This window comes from Homarus americanus, unplaced genomic scaffold, assembly GCF_018991925.1.
Source record: "Homarus americanus isolate GMGI-L3 unplaced genomic scaffold, GMGI_Hamer_2.0 scaffold26351, whole genome shotgun sequence".
Lineage (NCBI taxonomy): Eukaryota > Metazoa > Arthropoda > Malacostraca > Decapoda > Nephropidae > Homarus > Homarus americanus.
Genome location: NW_024724368.1, coordinates 7,166,988 through 7,186,366, shown reverse-complemented (window position 1 = coordinate 7,186,366; position 19,379 = coordinate 7,166,988). Strand labels below are relative to the sequence as shown.

The window sequence follows — 19,379 nt, the reverse complement described above, 5'->3', positions numbered from 1 at the left end:
AAAAAGTAAGTTTCTTACTAATAATGTAAAGGATCACTTTCATCGCAACTAAAATTCCCATTAATACATCAAAAGAAAATGAGAAAACTTTTGTCGATTAAAATCTGAAGTTTGAGTGTAAATGAATCTAGACTGTTCAGGATGCCTCTATCAGCCTTTTATTAGATGACTGAAAAGATGAGCGAAGTTTTCCCAGATGTCCTCAATTGAAGATTATATTAAGCACCTACTGTACGTTCGCGTTTTACTAGACAACAAATACCCAACTTTGTGTCTGTGTTACGCACTGACAACATCACGTCACCGCACTATAACAATATTTCTGTACACGGTCATCCAAAAAGAATACTCAGATTATAACATATAGCCATTTTAAACCATGACATTCTTTTTCTATTTTATGGTATTGTTTCTTTCAAAGACCCCTTGCGTGTTGCTTGACTGACGTCATCCCCATAAGTGAGGTGCACAGCCCTAACCAGACCAAACAGTTGTTCTAATATGAATTTATTATTTCATTGATTTATTATGTCTAGTCATGGTGGACAAATAGTAAAACCAATAACAGTTAAACACGGATGTTTTATTTTTCATTCACAGTTACCTAACCAGTTAACATATGTAAATAAGTAACAAAGTTTATTATGTAAATAAATAACTAAGTCTAATGTGTAAATGAATAACATGGTATTTAATATACAAATAAAATAATCCGTTTTGATTGAATTAACACAATGCAAAATAATACTGTAGTGTTTTCGAAAATGCCCGTCACTTCATGGATATGGTAATATAGTAGTTTGTTGCGATGTTGTAGCAGCTGGGACGAGCAAAATTTATATATAATGAAAGATACTCGAATGTCGTGCAAATGAACCTTTTGGAATATCCATCAAACAATAAATGTTCTCTTCTTAGTGTATATTTGGGTCGTGTGTCCTGGATTGCTCCAGTCCGAAAAATTCACGCTGGTAATGGTGGCTGCCTGATGTCACTTTATGTTTGATGACTGCGGAGTGGAGCATCACTCTTCAAGTCTAATTCCACTGACGGCCACTTCATCAACTCCATTCTATAGTGATGCTAGACTCGTGAGTCATGTGATGAGCAGCGGTGAAGTAGAAATTATAAAGTGAAAGACGGGAACAGAAGATTAAATCCTTTGTGTGGTCGTCCATATAACTCAACGCTGGCTTCCATAAACCCTTCTTATGTTTAGTGAAAAATGTTTACGGCTATGAAATCAATGTGCCAACATGAATATTATAGAATTAACATAGATATTTGATAGTTCTGTAGCCAATTACCAGATTTTGAAGATTAGGACCACTTGGTTGTGTTTACCAGTGATTCATTGTTTGACGCCTCGGGGCAGATGAGTCCCGGGCCCAGTTGAAACGCAAGACGAGGAGAGAGGAGGAGTCCTGCAGTATATGATGAAAGCGAGGATCCCGAGCCAGTGAAAGAGACGGAGGTATATAAGGTGGTGGACACTTTGAGCTGGCATTAGACTCTACCATGAAGCTTTTGGTGAGTGCCGCCTCCTAGTGTGGTGCTGCTCACACCCACATAGTGTTATCTTCACCCTCAGCAGTCCCTCGGGCTGTAGAACTGTGGTGGTGTGTGGGATAAGAAAGTGATACGCTATTTGACCAGGACACAGTAGCTATAAGATGTTTAACTCAAGTTGATCATAAATGTTTGTGACACGATCAAGATGAGCCACACCTGTGGAGTAACTAGAATTTACTGACAAGTATGAAATAATCAAATTGAATTGAACTATATTGTTATCTAAACCAAATCAATTAACCCTCACCATAACCACTAGAATCTTCTTACGTAGTAAAAGTCAGATGTATATTTTTTTTTGTACAGAAATCAGTGTCTGATACATTGAACGACGCCATTATTTCTACTGTTCAAACATATGAATACTGTCGCACCATTCCCTACAACACATTCTTGCCAAACAACGGTTCTAAATATATATTTCAGAAGTTCCATTTTCAATGATTTCTCTCATATTTAGCCTCTTACCCGTTCTTCTAACAGTGCCATTAACAGAATGTAATTGATCAACCCAGAATATTATGTGAGCCAACAGAATATAGCAGCATAGTGTATGAGGACTAGTAAACGATTTAGATAACAGTAGTGTTTCACGCCGATAAGTTAAAGGTTGTTATTAAACCTAAATGTAAATATTCCCCATCTAACCCAAATCTTGTAGTGGTAACATTAACCAAGAAACATCCACATCTTGTAGTGGTAACATTAACCAAGAAACATCCACATCTTGTAGTGGTAACATTCACCTAGAAACATCCACATCTAGTAGTGGTAACATTAACCGAGAAACATCCACATCTTGTAGTGGTAACATTAATCTAGAAACATACACATCTTGTAGTGGTAACATTAACCGAGAAACATCCACATCTTGTAGTGGTAACATTAATCTAGAAACATACACATCTTGTAGTGGTAACATTCACCTAGAAACATCCACATCTTGTAGTGGTAACATTAGCCGAGAAACACTTGTATTTCTTAGACATCGGAAATTAGCTTTACATGTTAACGTTGATATTAATTATCTTTTGGATGTAGTTAATACAAACACCCTCCATGATACTCTTACATAGTATCGATGAAAATTCTTACTTGTTTATCGGTAAAAATCACCACATATTAAGCAATTTCCTAAAAGAGTTTTCTGTTCTTCTACGACAGATATACTGCTGCTTGTTGGCGGCTGCTGCAAACGCCGCCCCTCAAGGGTACAGTCTGGCCACACCCTCTGGTCCACGGTTCTCTTCTGGCTCTGGGTTCTCCGGTGGCTCTTTTCGTGGTGGGTTCTCATCGCGTGGCTCTGGCTTCTCAGGCGGTTCATCGTTTGGTTCGAGTTTCTCTTCAGGAAGTTCAGGGTTCTCAGGTAGTTCAGGGTTCTCGGGTGGTTCAGGGTTCTCAGGTGGCTCTGGCTCTTATGGGGGTGGGGGAGGTGGGGGCAGCTGTGGTCCTGGACAGGTCCGTCATGTGGACGGCAGCTGTGTGACTCCTCAGGTCACTCGCAACTTGTATGTGTACACTGTCCCTCCAGCAGCTCCAGTAGTGGGCCCACGACCAAACGTTCCTCCACCAAGAGTTGAACACAATGTTATCTTCATTCGCACCCCAGAGAACGGCCCAGGCCAGGAACCCATTGTCGTGCCACCACCACAAACAAGGAACGTCGTGTACGTCCTCAACAAGCGACCTGAAGGAGACCAGCAGGTCATCCACGTACCAGCACCAGAACAAGAGACTCCTGAGGTGTTCTTCATCAACTACGGTGAGGGAGACAACCCAACTCTGCCCACCGGCGAGGACCTCCAGTCTGCCCTCAACTCTGCTACCCAGGGTGCCGGCAATGTCATTGGTAGCACCGGAGGCGGTATTGGCGGTGGGGTTGGTATCATTGGTGGTGGCGGTGGCGGCGGCGGTGGCATCATTGGTGGTGGCGGCGGCGGTGGCATCATTGGTGGTGGCGGTGGTGGCATCATTGGCGGCGGCGGCATCATCATTGGTGGTGGTGGTGGCGGCGGCGGCATCATTGGTGGTGGCGGCGGCGGCGGCATCATTGGTGGTGGCGGTGGTGGTTACAGTCCTCCCTCATCATTGTATTCACAGCCATAGTCACGGTCTTTATTCCTCTATATTGATGTGAATAATTTTGTCAAGTGACTGCATCTATCCTCTCCAATATGTTGATCATTGTTACAAAGTAATTCAGGCTCAGTTGATTTCCTTGAATTACTGATTTTCTTTTGTTTATTAAAATTATATACAAATAAATGGGTTATACATTTAAGTTTTCAATTCCCTTTTTTGATGATTTTATGATGTTATGTGATGTATCTTCTGCTGAATATTCTCGTCATATTTTTTTATGCAACACTAAACAATATTTACTCATTATCCATTTTGATAACGATTGAAAACTTCAAAATCACAGTTTCTTGGAGATGGGAGAAAATGCCTGAAGACGTCAAAACTCAAAGTTTTGAAATGAAACCCAATTAAGAACCATCTGTTTGGTCAAGACGATTCTAAATATGTAGAGATCGTATAAGAATATAAGAACATAAGAATAGAGGAAACTGCAGCGGGCCAAATGGCCCATACTGGGCAGTCCCGTTTACACTTAACTCCTATCGCTCATAATTATACCTATCCAACCTATGTTTGAAGCTATCCAGCGTATTCGAGTTAATGATGATGTTTGGTAACTTGTTCCATTCATCCACTAATATATTTTCAAACCAACGCTTACCTATCTCGCGCCTAAATCTAAATTTGTCTAATTTAAAATCCATTGCTACGAGTTCGCACCTGGTTGGGTAGTTTGGGTACCTTTGTTATATCACCTTTGTTTAGCCCTGACTTCCATTTATACACCTCGATCATATCGCCCCGCATTCTTCGTCTGTCAAGGGAGTGTAAATTAAGATGCTTCAACCTGTCTCTGTACTCAAGGTTCCTAATGCCCGGGATTAGTCTTGTCATTCTCCTCTGAATTCTTTCCAAGGATTCTATATCCATTCTGTAGGACGGTGACCAGAACTCAACTGCGTAATCCAAGTGATGTCTCACAAGCTGAGGATATAGTTAAAGGATAACCTCGCTAGTTTTGTAGTTAACACCATTTTCTTTGAACTCAAGCAGTTTGTTAGCCTTTTTTCGAGCAAATACACATTGTTGGCCTGGTTTAAGATTCCATATTATCATTACTCCTAAATCTTTCTCACAATCGGATTTCTCTATAACAACGTTGTTTATCTGATATCTGGTTTCTCTGTTTACATCTCCTAGACTAAGTACTTTACATTTATCCACATTTAATTTCATCTGCCAGTTTTCAGACTATTCGATTTTTTTTAGATCTTCCTGAAGTTTGGCGGAGTCCTCATAAGATTACATTAAACGCCCTATTTTAGTGTCATCAGCAAATTTATGTATGTTGCTGTCTACGCCTATATCTATTTCCTTTATGTTTTTAATAAATAATAATGGTCCAAGTACTGAGCCTTCGGGTACTCCACTAGTGATGTTACCCTAATCGGATTTAGTGCCCTCAATCCTTAGTCGGTGTTTCCTGTCTTGTGACCACGCCCTAATCCATTTTAGTAAATCTCCTCCAATGCCACGAACCTCCACTTTTCGTATTAGTCCTTCGTGGGGGACTCTGTCGAAGGCTTTGCTTAAGTCGAGATATACCACATCATAATTGTGCCCGTCGTCAACTGATTCGAAAACAGTTGAAAAGAATGTGAATAGACAAGAACGCCCACTTGCGAAGCCATGTTGGGAATCATTGATCAACTTGTGCTTCTCCAGGTGAATTTGAATAGAGTTTGAAATTATTGCTTCCAGCTACTTACTTATATAATTGACGTTAAACTGATTGGACGGTAGATAGAGGAAAGTGATATATTTGGGAGGGGAGAATTATATATCAATATTCTTGTCACATCTAGAAACACAATAGTCATACGTGACTTGTTTTGTCCTTTGTGAATTTTATATTATGTATCATGACCTTAAAATAAAGATGTTTGTTTATAAAATGTTCACTATATTATTAAGTTCCACAATAGCCGTCGGGGGTAGCTGGTACAGTCTTATAATCATCCAACCTCTGGCATAAGCTCTGTGTTGATTGTTGTATCACGCGTGCTAAGGGTCCCGCTAGGTGAAAGGGGGAGGTTCACGAGCCTTTCTCAGGTCACATGTGAGAAAGAAAAAAATGTAGTTCAAAGCAACAGTTTCTTACTAATAATGTAAAGGATCACTTTCATCGTAACTAAAATTCCCATTAAAACATCAAAAGAAAATGAGAAAACTTTTGTGGATTAAAATCTGAAGTTTGAGTGTAAGTGAATCTAGACTGTTCAGGATGCCTCTATCAGCGTTTTATTAGATGAGTGAATCGATGAGCGAAGTTTTCCCAGATGTCCTCAATTGAAGATTATATTAAGCACCTACTGTACGTTCGCGTTTTACTAGACAACAAATACCCAACTTTGTGTCTGTGTTACGCACTGACAACATCACGTCACCGCACTATAACAATATTTCTGTACACGGTCATCCAAAAAGAATACTCAGATTATAACATATAGCCATTTTAAACCATGGCATTCTTTTTCTATTTTATGGTATTGTTTCTTTCAAAGACCCCTTGCGTGTTGCTTGACTGACGTCATCCCCATAAGTGAGGTGCACAGCCCTCACCAGACCAAACAGTTGTTCTAATATGAATTTATTATTTCATTGATTTATTATGTCTTGTCATGGTGGACAAATAGTAAAACCAATAACAGTTAAACACGGATGTTTTATTTTTCATTCACAGTTACCTAACCAGTTAACATATGTAAATAAGTAACAAAGTTTATTATGTAAATAAATAACTAAGTCTAATTTGTAAATGAATAACATGGTATTTAATATACAAATAAAATAATCCGTTTTGATTGAATTAACACAATGCAAAATAATACTGTAGTGTTTTCGAAAATGCCCTTCACTTCATGGCATGGTAATACAGTAGTTTGTTGCGATGTTGTAGCAGCGGGGACGAGCAAAATTTATATATAATGAAAGATACTCGAATGTCGTGCAAATGAACCTTTTGGAATATCCATCAAACAATAAATGTTCTCTTCTTAGTGTATATTTGGGTCGTGTGTCCTGGATTGCTCCAGTCCGAAAAATTCACGCTGGTAATGGTGGCTGCCTGATGTCATTTTATGTTTGATGACTGCGGAGTGGAGCATCACTCTCCAAGTCTAATTTCACTGACTGCCGCTTCATCAACTTCATTCTATAGTGATGCTAGACTCGTGAGTCATGTGATGAGCAGCGGTGAAGTAGAAATTATAAAGTGAAAGACGGGAACAGAAGATTAAATCCTTTGTGTGGTCGTCCATATAACTCAACGCTGGCTTCCATAAACCCTTCTTATGTTTAGTGAAAAATGTTTACGGCTATGAAATCAATGTGCCAACATGAATATTATAGAATTAACATAGATATTTGATAGTTTTGTAGCCAATTACCAGATTATGAAGATCAGGACCACTTTTTTTTTTTTTTTTTTTTTTACACGGGGATTAGCCCACCCGGATACAGGTCACTGACCCACAGGGGCCTGGGGGCGAAAATGTAATAATAATAATAATAATAATAATAATAATAATAATAATAATAATAATAATAATAATAATAATAATAATAATAATAAATAATAGTCATAATAATTCATTATAAATAAAATTTATGATAAAAAAACAAAAATAAAATAATGATGATAATAATACAGTAACTGTAATAATAATAATAATTTTAATAATATTGAACTATAAATACAAAAATGAATAAAAAGATCAAAAGTGAGAAACGATATATGTATGTTGTGTTGTCAATGGTAAGAGAAACAATTGAGACCCTGCAATTGTGTATAAATGAAGCAGAAAGTCAGATGAGCAACCTGGGACTTGGTCACAATTTTCGTGATGCCATATGGCAGCAGGGTCTACTTGGTTGTGTTTACCAGTGAGTCATTGTTTGATGCCTCGGGGCAGATGAGTCCCGTGCCCTGTTGAAACTGTTTGCATGACGAGGAGAGAGGAGGAGTCCTGCAGTATGTGATGAAAGCGAGGATCCCGAGCCAGAGTGAAAGAGACGGAGGTATATAAGGTGGTGGACGCTTTGAGATGGCATTAGACTCTACCATGAAGCTTTTGGTGAGTGCCGCCTCCTAGTGTGGTGCTGCTCACACCCACATAGTGTTATCTTCACCCTCAGCAGTCCCTCGGGCTGTACAACTGTGGTGGTGTGTGGGATAAGAAAGTGATACGCTATTTGACCAGGACACAGTAGCTATAAGATGTTTAACTCAAGTTGATCATAAATGTTTGTGACACGATCAAGATGAGCCACACCTGTGGAGTAACTAGAATTTACTGATCAGTATCAAATAATCAAATTGAATTGAACTATATTGTTATCTAAACCAAATCAATTAACCCTCACCATAACCACTAGAATCTTCTTACGTAGTAAAAGTCAGATGTATATTTTTTTTAGTACAGAAATCAGTGTCTAATACATTGAACGACGCCATTATTTCTACTGTTCAAACATATGAATACTGTCGCACCATTCACTACAACACATTCTTACCAAACAACGGTTCTAAATATATATTTCAGAAGTTCCATCTTCAATGATTTCTCTCATATTTAGCCTCTTACCCGTTCTTCTAACAGTGCCATTAACAGAATGTAATTGATCAACCCAGAATATTATGTGAGCCAACAGAATATAGCAGCATAGTGTATGAGGACTAGTAAACGATTTAGATAACAGTAGTGTTTCACGCCGATAAGTTAAAGGTTGTTATTAAACCTAAATGTAAATATTCCCCATCTAACCCAAATCTTGTAGTGGTAACATTAACCAAGAAACATCCACATCTTGTAGTGGTAACATTAACCAAGAAACATCCACATCTTGTAGTGGTAACATTAACCAAGAAACATCCAAATCTTGTAGTGGTAACATTAACCGAGAAACATCCACATCCTGTAGTGGTAACATTAACCAAGAAACATCCAAATCTTGTAGTGGTAACATTAACCGAGAAACATCCACATCTTGTAGTGGTAACATTAACCAAGAAACATCCACATCTTATAGTGGTAACATTAACTTAGAAACATCCGCAGTTTATTGTGGTAACATTCACCTAGAAACATACACATCTTGTAGTGGTAACATTCACCTAGAAACATCCACATCTTGTAGTGGTAACATTAACCTAGAAACACTTGTATTTCTTAGACATCGGAAATTAGCTTTACATGTTAACGTTGATATTAATTATCTTTTGGATGTAGTTAATACAAACACCCTCCATGATACTCTTACACAGTATCGATGAAAATTCTTACTTGTTTACCGGTAAAAATCACCACATATTATACAATTTCCTAAAAGAGTTTTCTGTTCTTCTACGACAGATATACTGCTGCTTGTTGGCGGCTGCTGCAAACGCCGCCCCTCAAGGGTACAATGTGGCCACACCCTCTGGTCCACGGTTCTCTTCTGGCTCTGGGTTCTCCGGTGGCTCTTTTGGCGGTGGGTTCTCATCGGGTGGCTCTGGCTTCTCAGGTGGCTCATCGTTTGGTTCGAGTTTCTCTTCAGGAAGTTCAGGGTTCTCTGGTGGCTCTGGCTCTTATGGAGGTGGGGGAGGTGGGGGCAGCTGTGGTCCTGGACAGGTCCGTCATGTGGACGGCAGCTGTGTGACTCCTCAGGTCACTCGCAACTTGTATGTGTACACCGTCCCTCCAGCAGCTCCAGTAGTGGGCCCACGACCAAACGTTCCTCCACCAAGAGTTGAACACAATGTTATCTTCATTCGCACCCCAGAGAACGGCCCTGGCCAGGAACCCATTGTCGTGCCACCACCACAAACAAGGAACGTCGTGTACGTCCTCAACAAGCGACCTGAAGGAGACCAGCAGGTCATCCACGTACCAGCACCAGAACAAGAGACTCCTGAGGTGTTCTTCATCAACTACGGTGAGGGAGACAACCCAACTCTGCCCACCGGCGAGGACCTCCAGTCTGCCCTCAACTCTGCTACCCAGGGTGGCGGCAATGTCATTGGTAGCACCGGAGGCGGTATTGGCGGTGGGTCTGGTATCATTGGTGGTGGTAGCAGGGGCGGCGGCGGCATCATTGGCGGTGGCGGCGGTGGCATCATTGGTGGTGGAGTCGGCGGCGGCGGCGGCATCATCATTGGTGGTGGCGGCAGCGGCGGCGGCGGCATCATTGGTGGTGGCGGTGGTGGTTACAGTCCTCCCTCATCATTGTATTCACAGCCATAGTCACGGTCTTTATTCCTCTATATTGATGTGAATAATTTTGTCAAGTGACTGCATCTATCCTCTCCAATATGTTGATTATTGTTACAAAGTAATTCAGGCTCAGTTGATTTCCTTGAATTACTGATTTTCTTTTGTTTATTAAAATTATATAAAAATAAATGAGTTATACATTTAAGTTTTCAATTCCCTTTTTTGATGATTTTATGATGTTATGTGATGTATCTTCTGCTGAATATTCTCGTCATATTTTTTTATGCAACGCTGAACAATATTTACTCATTATTCATTTTGATAACGATTGAAAACTTCAAAATCACAGTTTCTTGGAGATGGGAGAAAATGCCTCAAGACGCCAAAACTCAAAGTTTTGAAATGAAACCCAATTAAGAACCATCTGTTTGGTCAAGACGATTCTAAATATGTAGAGATAGTATAAGATTATAAGAACATAAGAATAGAGGAAACTGCAGCGGGCCTAATGGCCCATACTGGGCAGTCCCGTTTACACCCAACTCCTATCGCTCATAATTATACCCATCCAACCTATGTTTGAAGCTATCCAGCGTATTCGAGTTAATGATGATGTTTGGTAACTTGTTCCATTCATCCACTAATATATTTCCAAACCAACGCTTACCTATCTCGCGCCTAAATCTAAATATGTCTAATTTAAAAACCATTGCTACGAGTTCGCACCTGGTTGGGTAGTTTGGGTACCTTTGTTATATCACCTTTGTTTAGCCCTGACTTCCATTTATACACCTCGATCATATCGCCCCGCATTCTTCGTCTGTCGAGGGAGTGTAAATTAAGATGCTTCAACCTGTCTCTGTACTCAAGGTTCCTAATGCCCAGGATTAGTCTTGTCATTCTCTTCTGAATTCTTTCCAAGGATTCTATATCCATTCTGTAGGACGGTGACCAGAACTGAACTGCGTAATCCAAGTGATGTCTCACAAGCTGAGGATATAGTTAAAGGATAACCTCGCTAGTTTTGTAGTTAACACCATTTTCTTTGAACTCAAGCAGTTTGTTAGCCTTTTTTCGAGCAAATACACATTGTTGGCCTGGTTTAAGATTTCATATTATCATTACTCCTAAATCTTTCTCACAGTCGGATTTCTCTATAACAACTTTGTTTATCTGATATCTGGTTTCTCTGTTTACATCTCCTAGACTAAGTACTTTACATTTATCCACATTTAATTTCATCTGCCATTTTTCAGACTATTGTTTTTTTTTCGATCTTCCTGAAGTTTGGCGGAGTCCTCATAAGATTTAATTAAATGCCCTATTTTAGTGTCATCAGCAAATTTATGTATGTTGCTGTCTACGCCTATATCTATTTCCTTTGTGTTTTTAATAAATAATAATGGTCCAAGTATTGAGCCTTGGGGTACTCCACTAGTGATGTTACCCTAATCGGATTTAGTGCCCTTAATCCTTAGTCGGTGTTTCCTGTCCTGTGACCACGCCCTAATCCATTTTAGTAAATCTCCTCTAATGCCACGAACCTCCACTTTTCGTATTAGTCCTTCGTGGGGGACTCTGTCGAAGGCTTTGCTAAAGTCGAGATATACCACATCATAATTGTGCCCGTCGTCAACTGATTCGAAAACAGTTGAAAAGAATGTGAATAGACAAGAACGCCCACTTGCGAAGCCATGTTGGGAATGATTGATCAACTTGTGCTTCTCCAGGTGAATTTGACTAGAGTTTGAAATTATTGCTTCCAGCTACTTACTTATATAATTGACGTTAAACTGATTGGACGGTAGATAGAGGAAAGTGATATATTTGGGAGGGGAGAATTATATATCAATATTCTTGTCATATCTAGAAACACAATAGTCATACGTGACTTGTTTTGTCCTTTGTGAATTTTATATTATGTATCATGACCTTAGAATAAAGATGTATGTTTATAAAATGTTCACTATATTATTAAGTTCCACAATAGCCGTCGGGGGTAGCTGGTACAGTCTTATAATCATCCAACCTCTGGCATAAGCTCTGTGTTGATTGTTCTATCACGCGTGCTAAGGGTCCCGCCAGGTGAAAGGGGGAGGTTCACGAGCCTTTCTCAGGTCACAGGTGAGAAAGAAAAAAAGTAGTTCAAAGCAAAAGTTTCTTACTAATAATGTAAAGGATCACTTTCATCGTAACTAAAATTCCCATTAAAACATCAAAAGAAAATGAGAAAACTTTTGTGGATTAAAATCTGAAGTTTGAGTGTAAGTGAATCTAGACTGTTCAGGATGCCTCTGTCAGCGTTTTATTAGATGACTGAATCGATGAGCGAAGTTTTCCCAGATGTCCTCAATTGAAGATTATATTAAGCACCTACTGTACGTTCGCGTTTTACTAGACAACAAATACCCAACTTTGTGTCTGTGTTACGCACTGACAACATCACGTCACCGCACTATAACAATATTTCTGTACACGGTCATCCAAAAAGAATACTCAGATTATAACATATAGCCATTTTAAACCATGGCATTCTTTTTCTATTTTATGGTATTGTTTCTTTCATTGACCCCTTGCGTGTTGCTTGACTGACGTCATCCCCATAAGTGAGGTGCACAGCCCTCACCAGACCAAACAGTTGTTCTAATATGAATTTATTATGTCTAGTCATGGTGGACAAATAGTAAAACCAATAACAGTTAAACACGGATGTTTTAATTTTCATTCACAGTTACCTAACCAGTTAACACATGTAAATAAGTAACAAAGTTTAATATGTAAATAAATAACTAAGTCTAATGAGTAAATGAATAACATGGTATTTAATATACAAATAAAATAATCCGTTTTGATTGAATTAACACAATGCAAAATACTACTGTAGTGTTTTCGAAAATGCCCCTCACTTCATGGCATGGTAATACAGTAGTTTGTTGCGATGTTGTAGCAGCGGGGACGAGCAAAATTTATATATAATGAAAGATACTCGAATGTCGTGCAAATGAACCTTTTGGAATATCCATCAAACAATAAATGTTCTCTTCTTAGTGTATATTTGGGTCGTGTGTCCTGGATTGCTCCAGTCCGAAAAATTCACGCTGGTAATGGTGGCTGCCTGATGTCATTTTATGTTTGATGACTGCGGGGTGGAACATCACTCTTCAAGTCTAATTTCACTGACGGCCGCTTCATCAACTTCATTCTATAGTGATGCTAGACTCGTGAGTCATGTGATGAGCAGCGGTGAAGTAGAAATTATAAAGTGAAAGACGGGAACAGAAGATTAAATCCTTTGTGTGGTCGTCCATATAACTCAACGCTGGCTTCCATAAACCCTTCTTATGTTTAGTGAAAAATGTTTACGGCTATGAAATCAATGTCAACATGAATATTATAGAATTAACATAGATATTTGATAGTTTTGTAGCCAATTACCAGATTATGAAGATCAGGACCACTTTTTTTTTTTTTTTTTGGGGATTAGCCCACCCGGACACAGGTCACTGACCCACATCGGGGCCTGGGGGGCGAAAATGTAATAATAATAATAATAATAATAATAATAATAATAATAATAATAATAATAATAATAAATAAATAATAGTCATAATAATTCATAATAAATAAAATTTATGATAAAAAAACAAAAATAAAATAATGATGATAATAATACAGTAACTGTAATAATAATAATATTAATAATATTGAACTATAAATACAAAAATGAATAAAAAGATCAAAAGTGAGAAACGATATATGTATGTTGTGTTGTCAATGGTAAGAGAAACAATTGGGACCCTGCAATTGTGTATAAATGAAGCAGAAAGTCAGATGAGCAACCTGGGACTTGGTCACAATTTTCGTGATGCCATATGGCAGCAGGGTCTACTTGGTTGTGTTTACCAGTGAGTCATTGTTTGACGCCTCGGGGCAGATGAGTCCCGTGCCCTGTTGAAACTGTTTGCATGACGAGGAGAGAGGAGGAGTCCTGCAGTATATGATGAAAGCGAGGATCCCGAGCCAGAGTGAAAGAGACGGAGGTATATAAGGTGGTGGACGCTTTGAGCTGGCATTAGACTCTACCATGAAGCTTTTGGTGAGTGCCGCCTCCTAGTGTGGTGCTGCTCACACCCACATAGTGTTATCTTCACCCTCAGCAGTCCCTCGGGCTGTAGAACTGTGGTGGTGTGTGGGATAAGAAAGTGATACGCTATTTGACCGGGAGACAGTAGCTATAAGATGTTAAACTCAAGTTGATCATAAATGTTTGTGACACGATCAAGATGAGCCACACCTGTGGAGTAACTAGAATTTACTGACCAGTATCAAATAATCAAATTGAATTGGACTATATTGTTATCTAAACCAAATCAATTAACCCTCACCATAACCACTAGAATCTTCTTACGTAGTAAAAGTCAGATGTATATTTTTTTTAGTACAGAAATCAGTGTCTGATACATTGAACGACGCCATTGTTTCTACTGTTCAAACATATGAATACTGTCGCACCATTCCCTACAACACATTCTTACCAAACAACGGTTCTAAATATATATTTCAGAAGTTCCATCTTCAATGATTTCTCTCATATTTAGCCTCTTACCCGTTCTTCTAACAGTGCCATTAACAGAATGTAATTGATCAACCCAGAATATTATGTGAGCCAACAGAATATAGCAGCATAGTGTATGAGGACTAGTAAACGATTTAGATAACAGTAGTGTTTCACGCCGATAAGTTAAAGGTTGTTATTGAACCTAAATGTAAATATTCCCCACCTAACCCAAATCTTGTAGTGGTAACATTAACCAAGAAACATCCAAATCTTGTAGTGGTAACATTAACCGAGAAACATCCACATCTTATATTGGTAACATTAACTAAGAAACATCCCCATTTTATTGTGGTAACATTCACCTAGAAACATACATATCTTGTAGTGGTAACATTCACCTAGAAACATCCACATCTTGTAGTGGTAACATTAACCTAGAAACACTTGTATTTCTTAGACATCGGAAATTAGCTTTACATGTTTACGTTGATATTAATTATCTTTTGGATGTAGTTAATACAAACACCCTCCATGATACTCTCACACAGTATCGATGAAAATTCTTACTTGTTTACCGGTAAAAATCACCACATATTATACAATTTCCTAAAAGAGTTTTCTGTTCTTCTACGACAGATATACTGCTGCTTGTTGGCGGCTGCTGCAAACGCCGCCCCTCAAGGGTACAATGTGGCCACACCCTCTGGTCCACGGTTCTCTTCTGGCTCTGGGTTCTCCGGTGGCTCTTTTGGCGGTGGGTTCTCATCGGGTGGCTCTGGCTTCTCAGGTGGCTCATCGTTTGGTTCGAGTTTCTCTTCAGGAAGTTCAGGGTTCTCTGGTGGCTCTGGCTCTTATGGAGGTGGGGGAGGTGGGGGCAGCTGTGGTCCTGGACAGGTCCGTCATGTGGACGGCAGCTGTGTGACTCCTCAGGTCACTCGCAACTTGTATGTGTACACCGTCCCTCCAGCAGCTCCAGTAGTGGGCCCACGACCAAACGTTCCTCCACCAAGAGTTGAACACAATGTTATCTTCATTCGCACCCCAGAGAACGGCCCTGGCCAGGAACCCATTGTCGTGCCACCACCACAAACAAGGAACGTCGTGTACGTCCTCAACAAGCGACCTGAAGGAGACCAGCAGGTCATCCACGTACCAGCACCAGAACAAGAGACTCCTGAGGTGTTCTTCATCAACTACGGTGAGGGAGACAACCCAACTCTGCCCACCGGCGAGGACCTCCAGTCTGCCCTCAACTCTGCTACCCAGGGTGGCGGCAATGTCATTGGTAGCACCGGAGGCGGTATTGGCGGTGGGGTGGTATCATTGGTGGTGGTAGCAGGCGGCGGCGGCATGGCATCATTGGTGGTGGAGTCGGCGGCGGCGGCGGCATCATCATTGGTGGTGGCGGCAGCGGCGGCATCATTGGTGGTGGTGGCGGTGGCGGCATCATTGGTGGTGGCGGCGGCGGCATCATTGGTGGTGGTGGCGGTGGCGGTATCATTGGTGGTGGCGGCAGCGGCGGCGGCGGCATCATTGGTGGTGGCGGTGGTGGTTACAGTCCTCCCTCATCATTGTATTCACAGCCATAGTCACGGTCTTTATTCCTCTATATTGATGTGAATAATTTTGTCAAGTGACTGCATCTATCCTCTCCAATATGTTGATCATTGTTACAAAGTAATTCAGGCTCAGTTGATTTCCTTGAATTACTGATTTTCTTTTGTTTATTAAAATTATATAAAAATAAATGGGTTATACATTTAAGTTTTCAATTCCCTCTTTTGATGATTTTATGATGTTATGTGATGTATCTTCTGCTGAATATTCTCGTCATATTTTTTTATGCAACACTAAACAATATTTACTCATTATCCATTTTGATAACGATTGAAAACTTCAAAATCACAGTTTCTTGGAGATGGAAGAAAATGCCTCAAGACGCCAAAACTCAAAGTTTTGAAATGAAACCCAATTAAGAACCATCTGTTTGGTCAAGACGATTCTAAATATGTAGAGATCGTATAAGAATATAAGAACATAAGATTGGAGGAAACTGCAGCGGGCCTAATGGCCCATATTGGGCAGTCCCGTTTACACCCAACTCCTATCGCTTGTAATTAAACCCATTCAACCTATGTTTGAAGCTATCCAGCGTATTCGAGTTAATGATGATGTTTGGTATCTTGTTCCATTCATCCACTAATATATTTCCTCACCAATGCTTACCTATCATGCGCCTAAATCTAAATTTGTCTAATTTAAAAACCATTGCTACGAGTTCGCACCTGGTTGGGTAGTTTGGGTACCTTTGTTATGTCACCTTTGTTTAGCCCTGACTTCCATTTATACACCTCGATCATATCGCCCCGCATTCTACGTCTGTCTAGGGAGTGTAAATTAAGATGCTTCGACCTGTGTCTGTACTCAAGGTTCCTAATGCCCGGGATTAGTCCTGTCATTCTGCGCTGAATTCTTTCTCGGGATTCTATATCCATTCTGTAGGACGGTGACCAGAACTGAACTGCGTAATCCAAGTGATGTTTGACAAGCTGAGGATATAGTTAAAGGATAACTTCGCTAGTTTTGTAACTAACACTATTTTCATTGAACTCAAGCAGTTTGTTAGCCTTTTTTCGAGCAAATACACATTTTTGACCTGGTTTAAGATTCCAAATTATCATTACTCCTAAATCTCTCTCACAGTCGGATTTCTCTATAACAACGTTGTTCATCTGATATCTGGTTTCTTTGTTTACATCTCCTAGACTAAGTACTTTACATTTATCCAAATTTAATTTCATCTGCCATTTTTCAGACTATTCGATTTTTTTTAGATCTTCCTGAAGTTTGGCGGAGTCCTCATAAGATTACATTAAACGACCTATTTTAGTGTCATCAGCAAATTTTTGTATGTTGCTGTCTACGCCTATATCTATTTCCTTTATGTTTATAATAAATAATAATGGTCCAAGTACTGAGCCTTGGGGTACTACACTAGTGATGTTACGCCAATCGGATTTAGTGCCTTTAATCCTTAGTCGGTGTTTCCTGTCCTGTCACCACGCCCTAATGCATTTTAGTAAATCTCCCCCAATGCTACGATCCTCCACTTTTCGTATTAGTCCTTCGTGGGGGACTCTGTCGAAGGCTTTGCTAAAGTCGAGATATACCACATCATAATTGTGCCCTTCGTCAACCGATTCGAAAACAGTTGAAAAGAATGTTAATAGACAAGAACGCCCACTTGCGAAGCCATGTTGGGAATCACTGATCAACTTGTGCTTCTCCAGGTGAATTTGAATAGAGTTTGAAATTATTGCTTCCAGCTACTTACTTATATAATTGACGTTAAACTGATTGGACGGTAGATAGAGGATAGCGATATATTTGGGAGGGGAGAATTATACATCAATATTCTTGTCACATCTAGTAACACAATAATCATACGTGGTTTGCTTTGTCATGGTAAATTTTATATTATATTATCTTGACCCTGAAACAAAAATATATGTTTTAAAATGTTCACTATATTATTATTTACCACAATAGTCGTCGGGGGTAGCTGGTAGACTCTTATAATCATCCAATCTCTGGCATAAGTTCTGTGTTGATTGTTGTCTCACGCGTACTAATGATCCCACGAGGTGAAAGGGGAAGGATCACAAGCCTTTCTCGGGTCACAGCTGAGAAAGACAAAATAGTTATAGCCAACAGTTTCTTACTAACAATGAAAAGGATCACTTTCATCGTAACTAAAATTCCCATAAAATATTAAAAGAAAATATTCAAACTTTTATGGATTAAAATATGAAGTTTGAGTGTTAGTGAATCTAGACTGTTCAGGATGCCTCTGTCAGCGTTTTATTAGATGACTGAAAAGATGAGCTAAGTTCTCCCAGATGTCCTCAATTGAAGATTATATTATCCACCTGTGTTCGCGTTTTACTACCGACAACAAATACCCAACTTTGTGTCTGTGTTACGCACTGACAACATCACGTCACCGCACTATAACAATATTTCTGTACACGGTCATCCAAAAAGAATACTCCGATTATAACATATAGCCATTTTAAACCATGGCATTCTTTTTCTATTTTCTGGTGTTGTTTATTTCAAAGACCCCTTGCGTGTTGCTTGACTGACGTCATCCCCATAAGTGAGGTGCACAACCCTCACCAGACCAAACAGTTCTTCTAATATGAATTTACTATCTCAGTGACCTATTGTGTCTAATGGTGGACAAATAGTAAAACCAATAATAGTTAAACATTTAGAAATGACTGTTTGTTTTTAATTCACAGTTTCCTAACCAGTTAACATATGTAAGTAGGAAATTAAGCTTAATATGTAAATGAATAATAACTAATTATAATGTGTAAATGAATAACATGTCATTTAATATATATATATATATATATATATATATATATATATATATATATATATATATATATATATATATATATATATATATATATATATATATATAAAGCTAACTTAAAGATTGGGGCATATAGTACAAGGCACACTTAAAGTTAATTGTAGCGAAGCAGTTGGTATTGTCATACTGTTGTATCTCCTGTGATAGCTGGTATAATCTTATGTCACCAGCAGTTTCAGGTATCACAGTCCACTGTCTGAGGGAGTCCTGAGGAATAATGGCGTATACTCAGTTTCTCTCGATTGTTTTAGGGTACCATTAGGTGTTACCAAATTATTTAGGTAGTCTCTCTGAACATAGGTCACCTTCCTGATTTACACCATGCTGCAGCTAGTGGTGTGTGCCAGTTCTCACGGGGCATTGTATTTAGCGATGTGGTGCAAAGTTGCAACTGTACGACGTGCTCAACTACACGTTGTATATGCCTGAAAAATACGGGATTATGCTGTAAATTGTGTAAATGTTACTC

The 19,379-nt window shown here is 39.3% G+C and overlaps 3 protein-coding genes across 3 annotated transcripts; all 3 read left to right on the top strand.

The window, feature by feature from the left end:
- The first annotated feature begins 1,473 nt into the window (after positions 1–1,473).
- On the top strand, positions 1,474–3,848 carry LOC121864246 (probable H/ACA ribonucleoprotein complex subunit 1). The gene is made up of 2 exons (XM_042363307.1): positions 1,474–1,530; positions 2,737–3,848. The coding sequence occupies exons 1-2, from the start codon at positions 1,519–1,521 to the stop codon at positions 3,676–3,678; spliced, it is 954 nt and encodes a 317-aa protein (XP_042219241.1). The 5' UTR covers positions 1,474–1,518; the 3' UTR covers positions 3,679–3,848.
- Positions 3,849–7,759: 3,911 nt separating this feature from the next.
- Positions 7,760–10,108, top strand: LOC121864247 (probable H/ACA ribonucleoprotein complex subunit 1). Its single transcript, XM_042363309.1, has 2 exons — positions 7,760–7,790; positions 9,069–10,108. Exons 1-2 carry the CDS (start codon positions 7,761–7,763, stop codon positions 9,936–9,938), a joined length of 900 nt encoding a protein of 299 aa, XP_042219243.1. The 5' UTR covers position 7,760; the 3' UTR covers positions 9,939–10,108.
- A 3,832-nt stretch (positions 10,109–13,940) lies between these two features.
- LOC121864287 (pupal cuticle protein 36a-like) lies at positions 13,941–16,431 on the top strand. The gene is made up of 3 exons (XM_042363374.1): positions 13,941–14,004; positions 15,103–15,852; positions 16,375–16,431. The coding sequence occupies exons 1-3, from the start codon at positions 13,993–13,995 to the stop codon at positions 16,429–16,431; spliced, it is 819 nt and encodes a 272-aa protein (XP_042219308.1). The 5' UTR covers positions 13,941–13,992.
- Positions 16,432–19,379: the final 2,948 nt, after the last annotated feature.